Here is a 25,358-nt window from a genome sequence, read left to right on the forward strand (position 1 = left end):
CGTCACTGGGAACTCTCCCTCTGCCGTATCTTCTCTCCTTTCCCTTCCCTAGCGAGGAGGTGCTGTGCCTAGAACCGGCAGACAGACGGTGGGGTATCTCTCTCAGACCACAAAGCATCAGATTTCAAAAGGAACCCAAAGGGAGCAGAGAATACTTCTTTGTTCAAGCATGCATTTTAGAGGGGAAAAAAAAAAAACCACCTAATCCCTAAAAAGTCAGCAACAATGAAGCCTGCTGTCCTGATACAAGAGAGGAAGAGAGAGAGGTTGTTAATGCCCTTGGAATTTAGCCATCCATTTCCCTCCACCTCCTCATTACTGTTTTAAACACAACCCAAACAATAAGCCTTGAATTCTGGGCCTCTGAAGACTCAGAGGATTAATATACTGCAAAAGCTCTTTTTAGCTGCAGATAAAAGGCACCTAAGCCCAAAACAGGCTTAAAGGATATTAATTTATTTTAAGCTTGTCTTACATAAAAACACATACACAAAAGAGTCACTAAGTTTCCGTCCCAGCCTTTTTCAGCAAATTCAGCAGGCTTTAAATAAAACTCAGACGGTGACCATGATCCCTTAAATCTTAGCCTTCTCCTAGTTTTAATATATGACTAGCTCTGAATGAAACATACTAGTAGACTAACATGCAAGCTAACGAAATAGCGAGTCTGCTTTCTAAGAACTAGCCCACATGGTCTTTTGCAGGCGGACCTGCGTTTGCTTCCCATTCGTGCTCGCCTCCCAGAAACTGGGCGACTGCTACTAAACTCTCGCTGAATCCTAGCTAGTGAAACTGTTGTGAATTAGCTTTTGGTCAGCTAAGACCACAAGCACAGTGAACTTGCATTTATTTGTAAATAAACCCGACAGTTCTTGCTGGAATACCAACTCCATCAATGGTAGCAATACTTCTGTATGCTCATGAGAAGCATAAAAAAAAGTTAGGTCATCATTTGGAGACCAGAAGTATTCCTTATTGATTCAGCTAGTGGCTAAGAGTAAAATACATAGAGATTTAGCCAGTATTTTAAGCAAAGATACCTTTTAATACAAAGTTTTGTTCTGATATGCACAAACAACTTTGCACAAAACCACTACCCAAAGACCAGCACCTGCCGAGCAGCTGCTATTTCAAGCTCTGTCAGAGCAATCACTGTCATCCTACTGTCCTATAGGAATTGTAAGAGGTTCCCCCCACCATGTACCCTTTAGCTATATATCCAATACATGACTGGAACCATAGGTCCTGCCGCATTACAATACTACTAAAAAGCAGATCAACGTGAACTAGTTACTGGATCAGAAAGTGCTAATATTCAATATTTTGAAGATTCTGTACTGTTGTACAGAAAGGTGATGGGGAAAGTTACCACCTCCAGAGATTTACTATTAAAATCTTCACAGGTTTTTCAAGATCGTTTAATGCAAGATGCATTAAACACATGCAAACTTGAGGGAATTTGCAATAATAAATTCAAGAAAGCAGAACTAGAAGAAGAAATCAAGCTGCTGGACCACTAAACAAGAGGCTAGTGCTGATAAAAATAAATTAAAATGCTCATCTGCAGAATTTTACATTATTTATTATTAGAAGCATGTACTGATGTTGAGACCAGCTTGTTGAAGCCGATGATAAGCAAAGTCTGTCTCTTAAGAGGCAGGTCTGGTATGAAAGGTGCTTTCACTTAAGTAGCAACGTGTGCTTACATGCAATATATGGAGCCCACGAAGACTGCAGGAAGGAAACAGAAGAGAACAGAGCAAGAACTAAAACTTAAAACTTGTTCCTTTCAGACGAGAACATACAAAGACAAAAATCACCCTCCAATCTCAGCATCTCAAATCTGGTTCCCAAGCCCATTGAATACCAACATCAATTAGTTATACAGAGATCAAAACCATGCCCAAACCACTAACGATTAATAAGGGCTCACGTTATAAATGACCAGAAGCATCGTGCAATGCATCCTTGGGTAGCAGCAGAAAGTGGAAAAAATGATGTAAGGAAAGGGGGGTTGGGGAAGAAAGAAAGAAAAAAGATTAGTTATTCTTCCAGAGACACAATATTGTCCCAAAACAGTAAGTTACCACCTCTTTTTTCCCCTAAAGGAATGAGTGAGTATAAAACTAGCATTACCACATGCGGGATCCAAGAACAATTCAAAATAATTCCTTGGCTCCTTTACAAGATACTGAACCCGATCTCATTTGGACAACATCTTCTAAAGAAATCAAAGAGGTGACCAATTTAATAACAGTAAATGATGATGACAGGAGGTTGCAGCAGAAGACTATAAATAGTTTTCACCTTGTGGCAAAATTTCTATTAATTTGAAACATTGGATTTATTATTATATAAACACTGCAAGCTGCTTTCCAAATGCAGAAACAAGGAAAAGGGCAAATTCAGCACCAAAACCAAAGCCCACATTCACTAAATTGAAGATTTAGTAGATGACAGAGCTCCTAGAAGTTAGAAGTCACAGACCCATTCCATGCAGGGATAGGGTCAGGTCACATTTTCCAATGGCATACTTGCACTTCTCTCTTAACTTCAATTTAGAGAATAGGCTTTCCCCCCCTAAGGCTTTAATACAACCACCATCCATCCACCAAACCCCCCAGTCAGTTGATAACAATATGGCTATAGACAACGGCTAAGCAACAGATGAATGAGTACTACTGTATGCCTGGAAGAAGAAAGGGAAAAAAAAAAAAAAATCTACACAACTGAATTTGGTTTGAACTCTGAAAATATTCTGTTAAATGGAAAAAAAAAACTAAAATAAAATTCATTAAGTTTAATGTTCTTAATCTGATTGTAAAAATTCAAACTTTTATAAGATGATTTTCAAATTTATTCCACTGAAAAAACAAATATGCAAAATTATTTTCCAACATAGATTTAGCATCTTAAGAGAAGCCACAACAGGTACATCACTATATCTGCCAAATGCTCAAAATGCTGAGCATATGCAGATAAGCATCTGTCCTCAGTCTATGCTCATTTACATAGCAGACATCTGACTTTACAAAATAAAGCCCGCCGTCCTTTAAAAAAAATTAAAAAAGAACAATGAAAAAGGAAAACATACTATGCTTAGAAGTCTCAAGTTAACTGCTGCTACCCATTAAAACAGGTAATTTACATCTCAGCCTTTAAGAATAAAAGCCTGCAATACGACTGCTGCCCAACTTACAGAATTTTGAAGGACAAACTCATGCAAAAGTTATCTTCTTTTCAACACATGTCACTTGAACAGTGGTTTGAGATCCACGAAAAGAACTCTAGGTCAGGGCTTCTGAGTGCTACCAAAAGTATATATTTCATATACGTATGAGTGCTGTTATCCACAGACGCTAAATACTCACCAGAATACATCATATTCAAGTATTTTTCCTTTTAGCAAATATGTGATGATAAAATATCGATATAGATATCTTATCCTTTGAGATGAAAGGTAGAATAAAGAGAAAGATCTCCATTTCACATACTCAAAAATGTGCTGCTGAAAAATACAGTTTATGGCATTTCTTTTTTTTCCTCAAGAAGATAAATTTGTATGTGCTTGCCCATTGATAGAGCACTGAACCATTAGATACCAACTGAAGTTACATTTGCTATCAGTACAATATGGGTTGGAGAATTGTTTTCCTTTAGGTTGCAATGTAAGGCAGTTTTAATGTAAAACGTTCCCGCCTGTAACCAAAATAATTAGGCCCTGCAAGAGTGTCTGACATAGGTGTCTCTCTCCATCTCCTTCTGCAATGCAAGTCACCACACCCAGATCACAGAAAGAGCCTTTTGTACTAGAAATTTGCTCTCAGCAGTCTTTAACACTTGCAGCTGAACACTAGATCGTTGCTTTCAAATTAGAATGTTTATTATATAAGAAATAAAGCAAATTTTATACTACACCACTGTCAGCCAATTGAATAAAGAACGTAGCTTGCGTTCTTGTTCGTTGCTCTCCAAAAGCACATAGCTGCTCAGTCTGAAACCCAGTGAACGCTACTCAGAGGTCCAAATACGTTATAAAAGAGAGAGACTGCACACTAACCTGGTATCCCTGGAAGAAACTGAGAATCTCCTTCATTCCTGTGTTATATGGCAAGCCCTGCATACGAACTAAAGCTCCAGGCTGAGGCAGAATTGGAGTGTGGGTGGCAGTGGCAGCAGCTGCTACAGCTCCTGGAGGAGCTGCAATATACCCCACTGTGGTAGGGGATACCGGAGGGCTGAAAGAGAAAGAGGTGCAAAATTGTTATGAAAGATAATAAACAGTTTTAGTACTTAGAGCATGCAAAGATGAAACTGAAAATTTAAATTTGAGACTAAGCCAACACTCCCCCTTCCAAACAAACAAAACAAAAAAACCTCCAACTAAGCAACCAAAAAAACCCCAACAACTCACAAACACACAAAAAACAAGAAAATCATGTGAACTGCCTTATGAACTTCCTTCATTTCTCCTTTCACCACGTGATAATTTATTTTTAGAGAGGAAAGGGAGAGGAAAATAGGTAACAGCTGTAGCTGAAGAGGCAGAAAGTGGTACTTGTTGTTTCCACTGGAGGAAGAGAAAGATAGGAGCTGCAGATGACCTGTTCTAAGATATTTAATAAAAATTACAAGGTTGGGGTGGGGGGGGAGGTGAAATCACAGTACAAAAGGCAGGCAAGGGCCCAAATCTCATACTTCTAAGCCACCAGATAGTGAGCAAAGTAGCATCTCAGGTCAAGGCCTGCCTAGCAATTTAGCAGGTGCCCAGGCAAGCCTAGGCATTACCAATGAACAGTCCATTTTCCCTGTGGATCATCAGACTTCAGTGAGTCATGTTGACACTATCTGTGAGAATGGGAAAAGTGGAGATCCTCTGCTTTGCTTACATGCATTAAAGTGTTTTTTTTTGATCTCCCTGATATGAGAAGTCTAACTTGGTGCACAGCTATGAAGAGTCCTTCAATACAGAAAGAGATAACAAGATACTGACAGAGGCCAAGAAACATAACCTCCTCAATAGCATTTTCCTAGTGTCCAAAACACTATTAGACAACCTTTATCATGAGATTCAAAAAGAAACTACAAGAAAGCTGAACTTCATCACAAGGCCACAAAGAAGTGGTTAAAACGGCTACTGTCTCTGCTGATTGATACCAAAAAATTCCCTGGATTACTTAGCTCAGAAGTACAAATTTAAGAGGTATTCACAGGTGACCACAGAGTTGCCTGCTCCACGGAGATGAGAAGTAAAGAGAGGCAACTAGGTCCGGGGCATACCTGGGATAGTAAGCTGTGTAATTCATATAAAGCTGAGCAGCCTGAGCTGGGTAGTAGGTAACAGCTGGAGGAGCAGCAGCCGTGGCCTGGGGAGTCCTGGTGGCTGGCAAGAGGGCTTGTGGCTGATAAAGCGCTGCCTCTGCTGGGATCACAGCTGCTGCTGTTTGGAAAGCAGCATAAGCTGGTGGAGAAAGACCTAAAAAGCAAACCAGAAAACAAAAACAACCATCAGAATGGAGATGTCTGCTACAAGAAAGGAATTATTCATTCCGATGTGATTAATACCACATGGACACGATTAATGAACACTTGTGCAAAGACTGCTCTCTAGCCTCTCTCCTGGAGACCCCTGCTGCATCACCATGAATGACAACTGGGGCATTTGAAAAGAGCTGTTCCCAAGAGTTCACAAGTCCTAGAGATGAGCAGCTTTGTCCATATGTAAATGGAAAGTAGGGAACTGCAGAGTTATTTAAAGAAAGCATTAAGCCATGTGCATAGAGAAAGCAGGCGTGCACACCAACACACCCTTTGTTCTTTCTAACAGAAGTTGTACTCTGTGGGACAAAAGTACCATAGTGTTAGCTACACACGGGCATCTGCAACTGCTGACCATGAGTCTTCACATATAACGCTCCTGCAGCTGCAAAAAGTATTCTTTGACTATTACAAATGAAGTGGGGGGGAACATTAGTCTGATGCATTTTCATGCACAAATACCCGATTTCCATATGAACGTTAAGCTTGGTGTGCAGTCAAATGGTTTTTAAGTACTATATTTGGCAGCTTTTTACTATTTTGCAAATACACATTGGTATCCACTCTGCAATTTGGTAGTGACATTGATTAGAATGGTACAATAAAGTTCCATTCTAGTTCCACAGTAAAGTTCTTTGGATTCTTAATAAAGCCATCCGACTTCATCATTCTATGGTCCGTTAGCTTATCACCCCAGTGGGTGTTTTCCTTCAAAAATAAGCCCAAAGAGTACCTTCTCAATGCTCAAAGGCAAGACAGCAAGAGCACTCATCGGCAGCTGGAGTACAGAATTACTCCCCCTTTTAAAATACCCTCTAATTCCAAGTAGGTTTCACTACAGGCAAGTCTACTGCAGAGCTCAGAAGAACAGTACACCCATAAAAAGCAAAGTGTGCAACAATTTCACTGGCAAGGCCTTGCTGCCCTCTACTCACCACCGAAAAAACAATAAAAACGCCTCAAATCAGTCCCATTATTGCCCCAAGGGAACAATTCCAATCTCAGTATGTATACAGATGGATGATTACTGATCATGGCAAAACCCAAGTCAAAAGGTGAAAGGCCACAAAGCTTCAGCACCTACCACATATCAGCGTTTAGCAGCAGAGAGCAGAAGAATTGCAGACTTACATGGTAACTTACATGGCGGTGGGGACAAGCCACTACGATTTAAAGTGCCACCCATTAAAACAAAGTTCATCTCCTCTCCTGAACACTGGAATACTTCCACATAACGGTCCTTCATCATTTTTTTGTGACATTTTTGAGCCACCATAAAGGCTTTGTCAGCAGATTTCATTTGGATAAAAGCATCACCTGATGGTCGTCCCTAGAAAAATCAGTCATAAGCCAATCTGTTATTAAAACATCCAAAGCATGATAAACATAGGAAATATTAAGATCAAATGTCTACTGAAAATCTGTATCAACATTTGTACTAAATCAGAACGATCTAATAATTCAACCAACTAATATATATATATATATTCAAGAAATCATGTATATAATTTTTTATTTTTATTTTCTTAAGGAGCAGAGAGGCAAGACTGAAGCAGACAGCACCTGTTTAACACAAAACTACTTACTCTTCTGCAGAGAGAAGCACAGAATAATTTACTATGAAAATAAACTTTGAAGGTCTCTAATCCAAACCCCTATTTAAAGCAGGGCTAATTTCAAAGTCAATTCAGGCCACTTACAGCCTTATCCACTAGAATTTCTGAGCATCTCCAAGGGTGAAGACTCCACAGCCTCTCTGGGCAACCTGTTCTGGTGCTTAACTCATTTCTCTTTGTGATTTTTTTTTTTTTTTTTAACCTCATTGGAATTTCCCTTGACGCAACATATGAACATTGCCCCTTACTCTTTTGCTGTGAAGCTCTGGGAAGAGTCTGGCTTTGCCTTTTCTTTGCTCTTTAGATAGTAGAGCAACAGTATAAGCTTCAGACAGGCTTTAGTAGGTCCATAGCTACCACAGAAATTTATTTCTGAGGTCTGATTTTCTGCAACCTAACAGAAATCACTTTATCTATAAAATATTAAAAAGTTTCAAAAAAAAAAAAAACCAACAACCCCAAAACAGAAAAACCCCACAAACAGAACAGAAGAAGTAGATCTTGCTCATCTGTTTTCTTTTAGGATAACATTTCTATATTTCTGTGGCCAGGAGACTTTATTTTTAATGGAAGACAAGAAGGGAAAAATATCCCCATAATTATAACATTAAAATATATCCACAACATACTTTTAAATTATCAACTCACTTTAGTTCCTGAGAAGTCTCTAATCAAAAAAAAAAAAAAAAGGTTAGGGAAAGCACTGTTCACAAATGCCACTCAAACAGCATGGCTAGCATTGAGCATAAACCCTGACGCTGAACGAGCAGAGATGATATCTAACATAAGATGTTTCTATCCTTGTGTATTTCCAGCACTGGAACAAAACATGAAAAACCATTTAAGATGGCCTCTAGGACAAAGCCATCTTTAAAAAAAAAAAAAAAAAAAAAAAAGAAAAGAGGCCACAAGCTTCATCCTCCCCAGGCCCTCACATACAGACACAAAAAGAAAAGCAAACGTGTATATGAAAGGGAGGGGGAAAAGGAGGAAGGGAAGGAAAAGACAGACTGAAGATAATATTCTCTCAAGGTTATAGAGGATCCAAAGCCCAGCCAAGAACAAGTAAGCCAGCCTGACTACTAATCCTGTTCAATAACCAGAAAGTTAGCTCTCCCTTGCACAGTGCTGTTACCTGTTGATTAAGGACCATGTGAACTCCATGGGGCTTGATATCACCTGTGGCGTCTCCCATAAACTCCAGGATGTCATCAATGCCAGCAGTGTAAGGAAGACCTCTGAGCCGGACACAGTCACGCACACTACCCGTGGCAATGGTATATGGTGGGGGGATGACAGGAATGATGGGAGTTGGGAGGGTGGGAATAAGAGGTGTTGACATGTATCGATTAAGCACCTGTTGGCAAAAGAAAACAACAGAGACCCACACTGAAAAAGATTTACAGATCATCTGGCTGAGCACAGAAATTAATTCTCACCATACATTTAAATAAATCCATTTCAAATTTAAGAAAAAAAAAAAAACTTCCTTAAACAGAATTGTGGATCATTTGTTGGGCATTTGGCAATTTCAGACTCAGAAGGAAAAGAAAGTAGTCTGAAAAATTTTATTTGGTAGCAGCCATTAACAAACCTTTCTACTCTCATTACATAAAAGACAAAAGTAGGTTATAGTTCATTTTAGCACAGCCCAAAACAGAGCTGTCAAAAACAGTAGTTGTGTTGATAAACTCCTATCGCCACTTACAGTTTCTACTTAAATTAGGGCAAATTAAAAACAGTCAATTAAAAAAAAAAAGACACCCTTAAATAACAAATAAGGAAAAAACCTAACTCTAATTCCTTCATAAAGCCTTTTAAAGATCGATAGGTTTAAAAAAAACAAAAAACAAAAAAAACACAAGCCACTCATTTCACCAGGGCTGCCATCTCCAAGTACAGGGTTCCTGAATACGAGGATAACAACTACAGAAGACCTTGATCTTTACATTGTACTTCCTCTCCACTCATTCCCAAATGACTACGGGAATATAACTTCCTACTGGGGCCTACTGCTGAAAAATATATTTTACGGTGATTGTCAGAAATAAAGAAACACATTCCACTGAAAGAGGCACCAAAAAAAAGAGATTACGAAGTTTTAATTTTGTCAGTGATCCAGCTGAGAGAGGTTATCTCAATAGAAGCTTTTTTTCAAGAATTTACATGCTGCACAGTTCAAGCCCAAAATCTTCTTCAGTTGCTTATTGCATAAAATATTGCAATTCCTTTGTGCTAACAACTAAGCAGATGGGAGCTGGCTTTACCTCTCATAATTACTCAAACAAGCAGCCCATAATTCTCCCAAAATCCGCTCTTGTTCAAGAAGCAAAAAATTCCTAGAGGAAGAAGTAATGACATATTCATGGAACAGGAATCAAGTCTTATCCAGAACTCCTTAACAAAAACAGGAGTAAAGACTTGGTCACTGCGACACAGCGTGCTTGGTCCTTAGAGGACTTAACCTCATCCTCTCTGAGGGGAAGAGAGAGAGGAAAAAGAAAAAAAAAAAAAAAGCACAACAAAACAGACAACTCACCAGTGCCATTTACTTAGGCTTCATAATATATGTATCAGATTCTTGACTGTTCTAATCTCCATATCACAGTATTACAGGTAAATGACAGGCCTGCAAGTGTAGGTATTCTTCCCCTTGCCCCATCACTTTATTGGGAAAAGACTTCTCATTTCACATAGGTTGAGACAGTGATTGTATTAGGTTTTACAGCCACTGTTTATGCAACGGCCATATCAAATCTCATAATGGTTCCCTTTGGCGTTATCGGTCTAGAAATATTCCATGTCAGGCAGAAAAACTTAATCTGTGATGTTTTCCAAAGCTTGAGTTGCTGGTGCCAAAATAAAATGGTGTTTTAAGAGTTTGAGAAGGTGGTAATAGGAACTGGTGAAGGATAGGAGGAAAAAAAGTGAAATACATTTTCTTAGGAAAACAAAGATTTCACTTCCTTTCATCAAAAATCAGATACTTTGATAAGCCTTAGTGCCCAACAAGACAGTTACAAGAAAGTCTTTTTAAATGCATCTAGATTTGGATTTCACGCTAGAAATTCCATGCACGGGCAAGAGTTTTAAGACAATACTCCAGGTTTTCAAGAAGCTTTACTACAATACTAGCAATCTAGTACACTTTCAGAATTATTTTTGAGATTTCAGCCAACTTTTAAGACGTGGAAGAAAATTATCCAATGATTTTTGCCTCATGATCTGGGGGATGTCATAAAAAAACAGCAGGGAAAAAAAAAAACAAAAAAAACCCCTCTGCACAATTTTCCATGCCAATCAGCAAGCACATATTGCCCTTTCTAGTACCTGACATCTTTTATATTAAAGACTTCCATGGCTGTCTACAAGATATCTGTATGCCAGTATTAGAAGAAATCTCTAACTGCTAAGTTTTGAGTCTCACAGCCAATAGTTACAACCTGTTGGACTTCTGCTGCTGTGCTTCTGAAGAGTTCAATGTAACGTTTTCCAAGTATTTCTTTGTGCTTTTTAAGTGCATTCTGTGCATAGTCTTCACAGGAAAACAATACAAATGCATCTCCTGTAGGCCTCCCATCTGGGTACTTGACAAAGAGAAGTCCCTCTTTCCCTCCTGTGACTGGGCACTCCGGCCCCAGGAACCCCAGGACGTCCTCCTGAGTAGCAGTGAAAGGAAGGCCTCTCATCCGGATGATAACTTGATTCTCCTTAGATAAGAACTGGGCCACTTCATTGGAGGTGCCTAGCAGAAAGAGAACAACAGATGGTCATTTGGTGCTGGTCAGCCAGCTCCACAGAACTCGGGAGCAGTACTGCATTAAGGAACAACACAGCAGATAAGTAGCTACCAACACACCCACAGAAAACCTGAGACACTACTAACCCCCAGTAATCTATTATAAAGTGTCATACAAAAATAAACCTCCTCCCCTAAAGTTTTTCATATCTTAATGAAATTGGGAGAAGCATGGTTGGTGTGAGCCTATACAAGATACGTAGATGCTTTCACTGCAAAAGTTTGTCTTCCTTTCAAACAGCAAGTCCAGCCTGTGAGCACCACAGCCCAAATGCTCACAGCTCAAATTCAACTGCTTGAGACCAGAACATGACAGAGTCAAGTATCAGCTCTAGGGCAAAACAGGGAAAGCCATTTCATTATCCATTTGTGTCCTCAGCCAAGAGGAACAGAACTAGAATACACTCCTATGAACTTGAATAATTACGCTGAACCCCAGCATCACTTACCTCCTGCAATTTTTAAGAATTCTTCCCCAGTTGCTTTGTAAACCTTGAAGAGAAAAACGCACATGTGAAAATCACAGCATTCAATCATGAATAAAAAGTAACATTTTCTGGATAACTTTAAATGTAGTTAGTTGTTTCACAGATATTCAGCTTTACTTCATTTCTGAGTAATGAAGACATAAGGCTTGAATTAGGATGGGATTTAAAAAAAAAAAAAAAAAAAAAAAAAAAAGCTAGTAAGGGGAGGGATTCAGTTAGCACTATTTCCAGTGAGTGTCAGATGCCAAAGCTTCATAAAACTCTTCTGCACGTGACGGAATTATATTTTGCTTATTTTAAACACAGGAATATAGCTTGTTCTCATTTAAAGCTGTACACTAAAGTGTTCAAGTTGCTCTCCAAAGATTTGTTTCAAATCACTGTTTTTTTTACCTCAATGTATCTGCTACCCATGTGATGCTTATGTCTTTCCAAAGCCAGGTCTCTCTGTTCAGAATTTACAAACCGAACTAATGCCTCCCCATTTCTTCTTCCTTGAGCATTCAGACAAAGGGCCACACCACCTCTGGAAGATAAAGTCAAAGAAAAATGTGAGTCTGAATCTTTAATGCCTCTACAGGACCAATCCAATAATTTTCCTTCAGAACAACAGAGAAAACAGATTTAACAAGGAGTTTCCAACTGAAAAAAATTGCTGCTATCCACTGTTTAGTTTTATTTTAATGAAACACAATTATATTACAGAATCCACTTAAGTAGATTAACAAAGCAAAATCTTTTACTGTTGTGTACTATAATTAATGTACATTGATTCCGATTTCCTTTTTTAGGGGGCAAGGGGTTAACTTTTGGATCCTACGCTATTCATCACTTTCTCAACTTCCATGCAGACTTAAGTTTGTAACCCCTTCTTTCATCTCAAGATTTGAATTTCCTCATAACCCTAAATAAAGAACCACATCTGCTCAGCATTGATTATCTGGATTATATCTCAAGCAACAGGTATGTCACATCAGACCACACACACGAGTCACGTGAAAGTTTCTTCCCCAGGAACATCACCACTCGGAGGCTTCTGAATCTAGCCCGTGTAGCAGGCTACAGTAGAACACTAACATGTTAGTGCAAAATTAAAGCTTCTGTTATGTCTCGGACTCTGCCTTGACTAACGCACTAGTAGTTTGTCCCTGTAGGTGGTAGCAAAAAAATGAACATATGTAGGTCTTCAAAAGAAAAATCTCCTTGCTGCTTCTTACGTTCCAAGAAACTTTTAATTGGCTTTTAAGTCTTAGAGATGGAAAACAGGATTACTGCAGAAAGGATAACCCAGGAAAAATGCACACACAAAAGAGAATCTAGAATAGGCTTCTGGAACCACCCCCTCAAGGCCTCTGTGTTCTCAACCGTAAAGCAGAAAAATCATCTTCTACCACCTCCAAGATAAAAACAGACTTCTCTGTGGAACTTTTCATTTAGGGTTCTAAGAACTGACAGTTGTGTTATTGTCCTGAAGCACGTTAGCATCCTAGAGCTAATATGCAAAAGAAATAGAGCAAAAAGCTTTTTCTTGCATGGGCAGGTTGGATGTTTGAAGGAAAATAAGCTAGATCTGAAACACATGTAAACGTTCGGCCTTTATAAAAAAAACAACATTTTGACAAGTTCTGATGCTGTTGTAAATCATCACTATACATACAATGGAGCAAAGGTCAAATGGTAAAATATAGTAAAATATTTTGCATGCACAGTTTTAGAAAGGTAACGTGTGATAGACAATAGCCTGAAAATAGCCTGAAAGTTTTAATCATCTTTCCACAGCACATCAACATCTAATTGTCAGCATGACCTTTCTATAAAAGCAGGCTATTGCATCTCTATACATCACACAGGAATTACAACTTGCATAGCTAAGAGTATAAGAATCTTAGTTCTAAATTCATTCTTGCACAGCTAAGGCTGGTAAACCTATTCAGTTATCCTGACCATGGAGCGTGGTGAGGGAGAAGAAGCGGGAGGAAAGAGTAGAAGGCAGGAGTGTAATTTTAAAACCACCACCACAAACCATACTTCATGCTTAAGACAAAGATATACAGCAAGACAAATTCTAATTCTCTTACTTGGCAATATTGAGTCCTTTGAAAAAACGGGCAATATCTTGGTCTGAAGACTGCCACGGCAAACCTCTGGCACGTATTACTGTCTCACTGTCCACTGTTTCAGATTTACTACTGCACAGGTTGGAAAAAAAGAAGCCAAAGTAACCTTTAATCCAGATTTTCCATTATCTTAACAAATTTCGCTTTACTACTTATTTAATACGTAAATCAGGAGTGTATCTGCTGTTGAAACTCTTCTAATTCTGCTACTCATTTCAGTAAAGGGAAGATGACTGGGGTAATACCCTTATATACACAATGTGCAAGATGCACTACCTTGTCACCACATTGCAGTTCTTTAAACAAAGAACGTTGTCTCATGGCAAAGTAGTAATGGATTGGAGTAATTTTATTCGGAAAAAAACGTAGATTTAACAATCCACCATAGATGGTTACATTGCAGTCATTAATATATGTATAGATCACTTGTGTTTAAGATGTTGAATTCCTCCAGCTACTGAAGTTTCTTTGAGAACAAAGAAATACTCCGTTTCTCCTCCCTAACCCAAAGTCAACTTTAGCTAGCACAAAAAAAACAGAAAAGCTGAACTAATCTTTGCAAAGGATGAAGGAACTATTTTTCTTAAGGAGTAGTTTCTACCTACATAGAAAGCTCAAGTTCCCAGCAAGATCTGTAAAAATCAAAACTTCAAGTTCTTACGCAGATCAAGTTATACAGAGACATGCTCGTTTTAATGAGCATTCTGTAGAAGCAGGACAGAAAGAACTCCTACAATGGTATAAAGAACACGTCTGATAATCAACAGCTTCCATTTCATCATTTGAACACAGGAGAAATGCAGGAGTTGATATAAAAAGACATCCAAGTACATTTTGACTTTACATCAATGCTGAGCACTCCTCAGTGCTTTCACGAAAGCTTGAGGGATTCACTTCTGTTAGACAAGAGTATCCCTCAAGCTGTCTCTTGAAACAATTTCTTTTTTCTTCTTTAGCCTAGCTACAGTCTTGTAAGATAGTCTGCAATACAGCATATTAGACATCTCTTCAAAAGTTCAGTTCCATATAGGGTGCACCAGCCATCACCCCTATTGACTTAGGGAAAGTTCACAAATATTTCTTCACCGTTAGGAAGATAAGTCAGCTTTGCTGCCATTCAAAACAGAAGCTAGCGAACAAAGAGCGTTTTACTTGCAGTGCCTTTGAAGAGAAGGACTAAAGTACAGCATTCAAAATACCAGCTACAGTCTGCCTTTACTGTATTGCAGAGTACACCGTTAGTGTTTTCAAGAGACAACCTACTTCCACAGTGACAGTGGGGAAACATTCATAAGCTTCCCTTGCTGCAAACAAGACTCAGCTTTGGTTGTAAACAGCTGCGACAATGGCACTTACCAAGGACCAGTTTCATACTTGTATTTCACAGTTTCAGGCTCAGTAAATATGTGATCTGCAACAAGACAGGAAGTTTAAATATAACCAGGGTCAGAGATTACTGAAGTAGGAATGACAGTACCACTGCCAATTTGTACGAGGTGGGGAGGGAGATTTCAGCATTCTGTATAAATAGGTCACTTACTGCAACTTTCAGACAGCATACTGAAAATGATAGCCACCATGGTTTTCACTTGCCACACGCCAAAGTCCTCCTCCGTTTCATCTGTCCCCAAGCCTAGATCTAAACAGGTGATTACAGAAAATAACAGACTTACACAATCATTTGTAAACAAGTCATAAGGCTTTCCTGTTACTGACATAGAATTGGTAATCAAACTGCATTGGTCTTAGCTGGGACACATGACCATTAGGTATTTGTTACTCTGCTCATAAACTGGTTAATATTCACTTTAACGGTCAACAGTCTGAAAACTATTGATAGCTTACACCATTTCAGTGTTTAAAAGGAGGGGAAGAAAAAAAAAAAGTGGAGTAAGTTCCTATCACTTCAAACATAACTGAACTTTAACCACACTCAGTGAGGCCACAGCAGTCCTCCTAAGGTTTAGATGTAAGGGTTTTTTTCTGTTGTTGGTTCTCTGTCTGATCCTGGCTGAACTGAGTTGAAAACAGAAACTATTACCATCTGTGAACAGTAGAAGCCCATCTAGTCCTGAAAAGGCCTATTGATAGCTAAGCCTTTTCTTCAAGATCAAGTACCAAGGCACGTGACATTTTTCTTCAATGGAATTACTAAGTATGGTTTATATCTTATTAGACTGAAAACTGAAAAAAAAAAAAAAAAAAAATTACAAGCGGAACCCACACAAACACACTTACATCCTTAAGTGAAAGTTCCTTCCATTTTATCCACAAGATTTTAAAATCCAAATCTTAGTTTAGGTGTATAAAACCTATAGTGATCACAGAGATAAATCCTAAGTAAGTATGACTGATTCCGGTATAAAAATTGCAGCAAAAGGATACATTCTGCCATAGTCTTGATAGTCTGGTCTTTCACGGCGGCTGAACTAGGATAGCACGTGTTAAATTCTTTGCGAAGATCATAAAAGGAATAAAAGCAGTCTGACAGCAGGAAGTTCTACAAGGGAGGCAAAAAGTTTGTTTTCTACACACCGTTTCTCTAAATTCCATTTAATATCTTGCAGTGAACAAGGCAGTCTCAATAATCACATAATTGCATGTCATCAGCTTGTTGAGCAGTTCAGTTCCTTTGTAACACCGTTTAAATCCTGTATTTTGCAGAATTAGAAGAGCAAAGCTAAACAGCTTCTGAAAGACCTGTGCAAAACAGCTAAAGAAGATAGCAAAACCTAGGTTTTTTTTTTTTTTCTTTTTTTAAGCTGCTGTATAAAGATTCCTATTTAGGATACTATGTTTTCTCTTTTGTGCCTATGATAAAAAAGCAATACTGAGCCAAAACCTCATAATAAAGTAAGCATTGTTACAGCGTACAAAATATCTTCCAGCAACTTACAGTCAAATGCATTTATTACTGTTCCATATTGGATAAGAACCTTAATTATATAACATTATTAAACAAATGTTTAAGGCAGCCCTTCATACAGACAGTAGCTTATTTTTTTCTCCAAGGAATAAATAGTGATATAACACAAATGCCAAAAGAATGTTTGTAGAAACTCAGCATGGACCAATGCCCTCACATAGAGAAAAAATACTACTGACCAGCCAGTAGTCAGTACTGAAAAAATACTACTGACCAGCCAACTCTTATACTTCAGCAGCTCCCCTTCCTGTGGGGTTGCTGCAGACAGGCTAACTTAAGAGCCACCATCCTGCACAAAGGCAAATTCTTATCCCTGTGCAAGATAGCCTGTTCTGCACCCCTGCAGGAATTTGGAGTAGAGAGTGTTGCTTTGTCTACATTTGCTACAGCTAATAAGCTGTATAAATGCGGAATAAATGCGGATGGGGAATCATTGTCATTCTCCAGGTCAAGCCGTTGCCTGTGTGTACTCTCCGTAGGACGCTGACTCCCCTTGACTTCTGATCTCAGTCGGAATCCATGGCTCTGCACAGTGCCAGTAGTTTAACTCAAGCCTAAACAAAGCAGTACCTGTCCATGATTTCTACTGAGGCTGGAACTGTACCTTTGCTTCTCTTCCCTCCCCCATGACATAGAATTGAAACAACTTGAACTGTTCCTTTCTCTGCCTTGCCTTTCTTATTTTCTTTTTCTTTACGCTCTTCTGTGGGGCCTCAAAGACTATAGCTGACTTCCAAGAGCAAGGCCTAGCACTACTTCTCTGCTACTCATGGTGCAACATGGAGAGAGTCATCATAAGTATTCCTGGAACACTATACTTCCCAAGGTTGGGTTGTGTTACTCATTTAATTATTTTCTTTGATGGCCTGAAAAACAGTATTGTTCTTCTGCATCAGTTCTGATCTCATACCTTCTTAGAAGTTTCTGGGTGGAGAACTTGTCGAATGAGTAACTGGCCATCGCTGCAGAGTGTGTAAGAGCTCCTTCCAAGTACTTTCAAATCACTGGATACCAGCTGACTAAACTGAAAATAAAATGATAAATTTCATGTTACTCACTGATACAGATAATGCTGTAGTGTTCATAAAATGAACAGTAGTTATTTATTAAAAAAAATTTAGAAGTCAACACTTTGTAATAGCTTTTGAAATCACAATGGAGAATAGATGTGGGCAGCTGATAAACACAGGCAAAGGAACAATATGCATTTGCGGAATAGGAAATAGTAACATCAGCAATCTAATAAAAAGAACAGTTAGGACAATATGGCAGAATTAGGAGTTCTTATGAAAGCTGGTGATAAGGTTCAAAATCTGAACTCCTTCTAATTATAAAAAAATGCTGTGGAACATCTGAAAAAGTAAAAAGCCTTTCAAGATCAATCACAATACTCATTTCGCCTGTCTTCACCTATCCTGCCTTTGACTTCAGTTATGCCCTTCCTAATTGTTTTCATTTTGAACTTCAAAAAGGCAAAAAAGTTACCCATGAGGATTTATTAATGCTTGAAAAGCTGTGCTAAGAAAAGTCAAACAGATTGCGATCTGAAGTCTTCAAAAGCGATACTGTAATCAAGTCTGAGCCAAGTCAACGATAGTTCTTGACAGAGGCACGGTATTATGAACACTTGCTAAAACAAAATTATTCCCTATCTGAAGGATGGATAACCCTCAATAGGTTAATTATCAAGGGGAAAAGGGTAGCAGGCTCCATCTGTGCCTGGTTCAATTTTATTTTCCACCCTTATACAAGTTTCCAGCCTTTATAATAGCCCATATCAGCATTAGCTTCCCTGCTCATAATAGTTAACTAAAGCATTACAGTACATATATCAAATTAGTAAATAGAAGCTTGTTAGTTAACTTTCAAGGGGACAAATATAATTATTCTAGGTTTCCCTCTTGATGCTACTCCCTCCCAGGAAAGCATCACATCACAAACAAAGCAATAATTAACATCATGATGCAGTAGCCACCCACTGCTCTCAGCAATAGCTTACAAATAAGAAACAACCATCCCCAAAAGCAAATTACAAGTTGACTTTGTAACTCGCAAAATAGCTTTATACTGCCTTTTAACCTGTTTATGGGGGAAAGAGGGTTGGTTTGTGTTATCATCAGCACACGTGACACGTCACACAGTTACAGTCTCTCCTTCGGAAAGATGACATTCTAAGGATCTGATCCCACAGCTATCCAATATTAACCCTGTGAACAAGTGTTGCAGCATTATGTCCCAAAGGTATGCTCCACAAGGGAAAAAATCATGTATTGAACATGGATTAAAGTAGCAGCAGAGATAGATTACCCAGGCTTTAATTCAAAGGAACTGCTCAAATTCAATTCCGGCCCTTTTCTAGGCTTGGGCAGCTAACCAGAGCTCCACTACCATTCTGAGTTCAGAGAAAGGCTTTAGTAGTGGCTACTGCATTTCTCAAGACAAAGAATTGATGGGCAGAGCTGAGCAAGGAGAGGCACATCAGCACCTTGGGTAAATTGCTTAATTTGCAGATATGGCTATATAAAATGAAGTTATTTAAAAATCAAACAGAAGATACTTGAGAGGTTAAAAAGGATGAAATATTCCCTCTCCCCAAAAAAACTTTAAAATGCAGTTATTTGCGTAGTACAAAAAAACACCCTTGCAGATTCAGAAAGCCAGTTTCCTCCTGATTGCTAGTCCAGATTTCACGTTCCTATTGCAAGCTGAAGGTCTGAAGAACCTGAGGCTAGAAAAGCAAGTCATTGTTTAAGAATGATTTAAAAGTTGGAAAACTGAAATCTGAGAGCGCTCAAAATACCTCAATTGATGTGTAAACACCAGAAAAAGAGAAGAAAATTCCAGAGAAGTCAAAGGAACCACTTCAGAAATGCAGTTTTGGGGACTGCCACAGTCACAGGCCAGCTACAAAGATTCTCACCATAATTCCAGCCACGAGGAGAACTGCTCTCTTACTAGATGCAGCATCTTATTACCTTCTGTTTTAACCTCTGGGCACAGTAAAGAGCAAATATTTGCAAAAAGGGATTGGAAATAGTGATAGGAATTAGCCTCCAGAAGGTGTACAATAACTCTTGCCAAAAGGAAGCAGAGCCCTACTGATGAGCAGTAATAAAACACTCCCCAAACCTTCAACTTTGTACCCTGGGTTTCTGCAGATGTGCGGGAGCCCAGATAGAAAGATTGCAAGGACAGAGCTATTTTCATAAGAAGAAAAATCCCAAACAATTTGGTGGAAGTAGCAAATGTATGTAAATTCCTTTTGTATTTGTAAAGCATAAGAACCATAGCTCAAAATGCCCTCATTGAGTTAGAAAACAAAAGGAGAAAAATATTTGGACAAGGGACAAAACGCTCAAACTAAAAGGTGTAAACCAAGCGGGTGAAATAAATGTAAAGATTTCACTACAACCTTCTTATTTTTCAGATGGTGTCTCCCACACAACGTACAGCTGAAAAGACAGACAGATACACAGCACAACTGTTTTCAGATGACAGAAGTCCCTAAAGACACTAAGAACAGTGAAATATTACGTAAGGCCACAGATGAGCCCGATACTCTAAGTATACTAAGGTTTAAAGAAGGCAAAAGAGGCAGTATTTACATTTTTATTTTTAACTGAGCCTGAGTATTTGCCCATATTTATTAAATGTTACTGATAACATTCAGTGCTGCAAACTCCTTTCCATGGCTTGAAATATAGGACAATCAACTAGTCAAAACAATCATCTACCCTAATTAATAGAAGCTGACAATTTACAGTGCCTTAGATAAAACGTGATCAGATTGGCAGGCCTTACTAAATGCATATTCAAGATCACCTATTTTAAAAACAGCCTTTCCCAAAGTTCAGGGTATACCCCTCCAGAAAAGAGGGCAGAAGGAGTGCGGGGAGCAAAGACAGGAGATACAAGCAACCCTTCCTATCCAAGACCGCCTCGCTATCTCACAGGGGTTAACTGAGGAGAGGAACGGGGCAGGGGAGAGGTGCACGCCTGGGAAGATTCACCTAGGAGATGCGCACAGGACAAAAGAGTGAGCATAATGCTGCCACACAGGACCAGCAGAGAGTGGGGACTGGTCTGAACTGGCTTCTTTCATCTAGATGCCATGTTTCCAAACTCTGGAGGGGCCAAGTAGGAAAAGCATAGTTACAGATCAGCTCTTGTTACCATCGGTTACAACAGACCTTAAGGCTTTCAAGGTAGATAGAGCCCATCACATGTATTCAGAAGGAATTAAAGCAACCAGTGCACATATGGTTATAAAGTTGCATTGAAATACAAGTTAAGCAGTTCAGAGCTCCTGCTGAAAAGCTAACTTCAGCTTTCTTTTGCACACTTAGGATTTCAGGCAGCATCTCACAAACAACCTAGCACCCAGCATACACCCTAACGTAGCATGTTCAGAACAAGTTAAGACCAGTGCCAGATTTACGTTACGTTTTCCTGGCTCGTACGTTCAATAGCCTGTCCGCGGCTCTGTCGTTTTGTAAATTCCATCTACGTCTCCTTCAGCCTGCTAATAAAAACCCTCTCAGCCGTTTACCTCTCGTCATTCCTCTCCCCGCTGCCCTCCGCAGCACTCCCCTGCTTTAGCATGCAGAGCTGCCCCACCTGAAGACTTCCTCCACTGAGCTCACACGCTCTCGGCCTCCCTCGTTAATCCAGTTATTTCACAGTAACCGAGTTACTACAGCATGTTAATTACCACTGTTTGTATCCTGCAACCAGCCTTCGTTTAGGCTGCGAGAGTCACAATGCACAGGCATCGCCTTCCACCCTTCACTGCTTTTTCCACAAGATCAGTCTCTCTCCTAGAGGTCTAAGGAATCATTTCATAAAGGCACATGTTCAATAATTCCATATTGAGATTAAAAATTGAACAAAGAGAAGATAAAGTTCAGAAGCAAACAAGCTGCTCCGGACAATTACCTCTGCAAAACCTAAAATAATTCTTGCAGGGGGATTGGGGGGGAGGAGGAAGGTTAGGAGGGAGGGAGAGAGTCTGAACACTAGATTGTAAAACTGGCTAAACAGGATTCTGGTCCTGGAGCCGAGAGTACAAAGAGAGGGAAGAGGCATGTTTAGCCAGCAGCAAAGCTGGATGAAAGCCAGCACAAGCTGCTGTGTTTGCTGCAAATGAACCCCCAGTGGCCAAAATGACATGGCCCTCTTCGTGTTGCCTTAATTATAACCAAACAAAGCCGTGCATCTTCCAGAAACAGGAAGACTCCTCAGTAAGCTCTTTCTGTAGTTATGATGCATGGAGCACTAAAATAAAGCTCTGGCTATTTGGATGTTCTCATTTCCCTAACTAAAAATAGCTTTCATCCTTGAGAAAGGTCGCTGCTTATGCACTGCGTCTGTAGCTGGCATGGTAATGAAATAGAGATATAATTTGAGTGCAGAATCCATCCATGCTATCAAGTGAACTATATCTAGAGCCAAGATACTCTCTGGGGGATTCGCTCTATTTTATTCACCTCTGAGGAAAGGAAAAAAAAAAAAAAAAAAAAGGTTTTTTTGGCTGCTGCTTACTCACCAGACCTGCTCCTAGCGCTACTTCAAAGCTGAAGCAATTTCCTTTAGTGACGCACAAAATTTCTCCATTTTGCCTCTGTCAGCCCCATGTGACCTATCACAGCCAACACCATCAGACTAGACAAAATTATTTGCAAAGCCTCCGAGTTACAGGCATCCTTGCAATTTAACTCAGGATAGAATTGGGTTTGGAGTACCTATAAGGTAAAGTATAACAAAAAAAAATCCAAAAAGAAACTTAACCTGTGGTTCCTGCTTCAGCTGGACACGCATCTATCCCCAAGTAGAAAAATAAGGTACAACGATAACCATTTGATGCTGATCACACATGGACACGTGGTTCTGCCAGATCAGCATGTTGAAGGGCGCTCATTTTGACTTCCATACCATCTTTGTACTAACTATGGGAAGACATATCACACTTGGCCCAGCCTAAAATTACAACTGTCAGACAGATAGATGATACTTGATTTGGGATAAAGCCTGTCAATAAATTTGAATGAGCTGAGTAGTCCAGATCAGTGTTTTATAAAACAGGTGCAGAGCCTAGTTTGTATACACATACACATTATTTACATATATATATATATATATACACACACATATATATACACACACCCCCTAAGTATGCTACTATCAGGTCTTCTACTTGCGAAGAAGGAGTTAACCTGCTGCTTTGCTAGCCACAATGCTTTAAAACAAACAAAAGCCCCAAAACTTATTCAGGAGTGACATCTTTTGGTCATTATTAAAAGGAAAACTTTCAGGAATAACTTTGATGAAAAATTATCTTTGCTGTGCGTGACTCACCAAGGCCCGTTTGTTCCACCAATAGATTCCCTTGAGCTGAAGAAACATATTAATACTATGTAATGAGCTTAGAGAAGCAGTGAAGATACACCCCACGATTTTTAACATGCACTGTTTGAGATGAGAAAGAGTTTTATATGAGGCATACGAATCTGAGTCGCTTCTGTCCCTCTTGCTCAAACCTAGAAAATTAGCTGTGTGTGTTCTTTTTTCCACATTCTTTTTTGAGAAATCAAGAATAAATTTCCACTCTGATCAGCAGGTATCTCTGTGCAAAGCAGAAGCTAGGGATCTATTTCAGATCTCTTTCCCACAACAAATTATGTTACCTAGATAGGAGATTTCCTTCAGTACTGAATTCTTCGGAAAAAACTGGAGAACAGCACTGAATCCATTACAGGCAAGTAGAATTTACATGTTGACATATGTATGTATGTATATAAATAATGATAACATTATAGATATAAAGAAACCTTATCAGCTAAGCTTTCATGTTCATGGGTCTAATGACTCTGGGTCTTTATGACACTGATGTGTCTAAATTTTGACTCTCTCCAAAAAAATCACAAATTTACTCAACATTTTTAAGGCCCAAAATTTTTTGTTACTTTTATTTACATAATGGAGCTTGCAAACTACAATTCAAAGTTTAGCACACAGTTTATTAAGTAGAATTTAGTTATTTACCAAAAAAAAATCAATAGTACTAAGAGGTACACTTTCAGACTCGCACATATATGTATAGCATGCAGTAATTTATGTTGTAGAAATAAGTAGCAACCACACAAAGCATTTCCTTTTTCCATCCAAAAATATCAGCATTCATACTCATGCATACTCTCCCACCTTCCTATATGTGAATTATCCATCAGAACTTTTCTCCTAATTGCAGGTCCCCTACAAATGAGACCACATACTTTGCGATGAACACCACATATACCTCGACTAAAGCCATGTTGTTATAGCCACCTATGATCTCCAGTGTTATCTGCATAAAAAACAAATCACAACTATTTATTACACGTTATTGTAAGCCATTACATTAGTCTTGGACAGTTTTTCAGGCCTTTGGTCATTCTTTGCTTGTAGCACAGACAACGTAACAATGATCTGTCTTTTTCTCCAGGTAACAGAAGCATAAAAGACAAAGGATTTCCCAGAAGAGCCCCTCTGAAGATGCTCTACTACAAGTTCTGTTTCAGTAGGCAACGATATTGCAGGCCTTCCCTCAAAGTTTGATTTTATCATCCTCTGCAATTCATTGTCAGAGAATATCCAAAACCAATCACATAGCCGCAGGTGCAGTTCCTGAAAGGAGACCTCCCGTGCCTGAACACTAGCATAGGTTGCCCAGAGAGGTTTTGGAGTTTCCATCCTTGGAGGTATTCAAAACCTGACTGGATGTGGACCTGGACAACTTGCTCTAGCTGACCCTGCTGTGAGCAGGGGGGTTGGACTAGACCATCTCCAGAGCTCCAGCCTCACCTGCTCCGAGATTCTGTGACTTCCTCGGACGGTCTGCGGTTTGCCTACTTCAAAGCTACACTAAAGATCATTACGTAGACATCACAATAATGAATATATGTGAGGTGGGGTGGGGTGTGTTTGCGGAAGGGCGTGCTGTCATTTTTTTTTTTTTTTTTTTTTTTTTTTTTAGGAAAAGATCAACAGGTGAGATGTGGCTGAGAACGGTTAATAGAACTTTTCTGCCACCAAAACAAACAGGATTGAAGCACTACTGAAAACCAAACAGCCAGCAATCTTGAAGACTTCCTTAAGATTTAAAGGCTCTCACATAGCATGAGAGATTTCAAGAGTAACAAATCATTGATTTGATATACAAGGCCTGAACACACATAACATACCATGACATGTCAACTTTGGAAAATATTTCCACCTGGACTTTGTGCCTCAGATCCTACACCTCTGAGGGTTTCACATTTATTTACAATCTCTCCAATGGGCAGTTTTGTGCTCCTTCACTCTTCAGACTCCAGTGATAACGTCAGCCTTATCCATGCAATGGAGGAATTTAAAGCATGTCAATACCACTGGGAGGTGCACAGACTGCATTTCAGCAGTATTTACAAGCATGATAACCCTTTATTGTGCTCGGTAACTTTTTAAACAGCGAATCCTATAGTAAGCCCTTGCCTTTGTTCATCTGTTAACTGTTATTCCACATGGCTGATAAAGGATACACGGTGACCTTGCACTGAAATTGCTATATGGAAAAAAAAGTGTAAGTCAACAAGCTGCAGCACTTTTTTTTCCCCCCCCAACAACATAAGGAAAACTGTATTTAGATACTATTCACAAAAAAGAAATTGCCCCTTGTTTTTACTTCTCTGCAGGGAAAACTTTCCTATGGTTTTGGATCATTGAAGACAACAGACACAGACCAGGTCCCCTCACTACAAATGTTCAGAAAACAGTATTATCAGTTTGATTTATCCTATTAAGATAAAAGCAATTTCTTGCTGTACTGAGTATTAATGCCTGAGATTATTTAGGTACTAA

The 25,358-nt window shown here is 39.1% G+C and overlaps 1 protein-coding gene across 13 annotated transcripts in view; it reads right to left on the reverse strand.

Annotated features, from left to right (window-relative positions):
- ESRP2 (epithelial splicing regulatory protein 2) overlaps window positions 1–25,358 on the reverse strand; it is a 203,438-nt gene that overhangs the window by 9,598 nt on the left and 168,482 nt on the right. For 7 of the 13 annotated variants that reach the window (XR_011143350.1, XR_011143348.1, XR_011143351.1 and 4 more), the window contains 12 exons: window positions 17,395–17,508; window positions 15,944–16,058; window positions 15,099–15,197; window positions 14,915–14,969; window positions 13,520–13,630; window positions 11,835–11,967; window positions 11,403–11,445; window positions 10,598–10,899; window positions 8,290–8,511; window positions 6,670–6,868; window positions 5,281–5,476; window positions 4,061–4,238 (listed from right to left, as the gene is read on the reverse strand). Coding sequence is in view for 4 of the 13 variants with exons in the window: in XM_068956448.1 (XP_068812549.1) it covers window positions 4,061–4,238; window positions 5,281–5,476; window positions 6,670–6,868; window positions 8,290–8,511; window positions 10,598–10,899; window positions 11,403–11,445; window positions 11,835–11,967; window positions 13,520–13,630; window positions 14,915–14,969; window positions 15,099–15,197; window positions 15,944–16,058; window positions 17,395–17,508 (1,767 nt within the window). In the remaining 9 variants the exon portion in view is untranslated. Of the gene's footprint in view, window positions 1–1,933; window positions 1,968–2,136; window positions 2,222–4,060; window positions 4,239–5,280; window positions 5,477–6,669; window positions 6,869–8,289; window positions 8,512–10,597; window positions 10,900–11,402; window positions 11,446–11,834; window positions 11,968–13,519; window positions 13,631–14,914; window positions 14,970–15,098; window positions 15,198–15,943; window positions 16,059–17,394; window positions 17,509–25,358 lie in introns of all 13 variants that reach the window. The other 6 variants (XR_011143355.1, XR_011143354.1, XM_068956449.1 and 3 more) reach the window with 4 other exon arrangements.

This window comes from Struthio camelus, chromosome 10 (genome assembly GCF_040807025.1).
Source record: "Struthio camelus isolate bStrCam1 chromosome 10, bStrCam1.hap1, whole genome shotgun sequence".
In the NCBI taxonomy this organism is placed as follows: domain Eukaryota; kingdom Metazoa; phylum Chordata; class Aves; order Struthioniformes; family Struthionidae; genus Struthio; species Struthio camelus.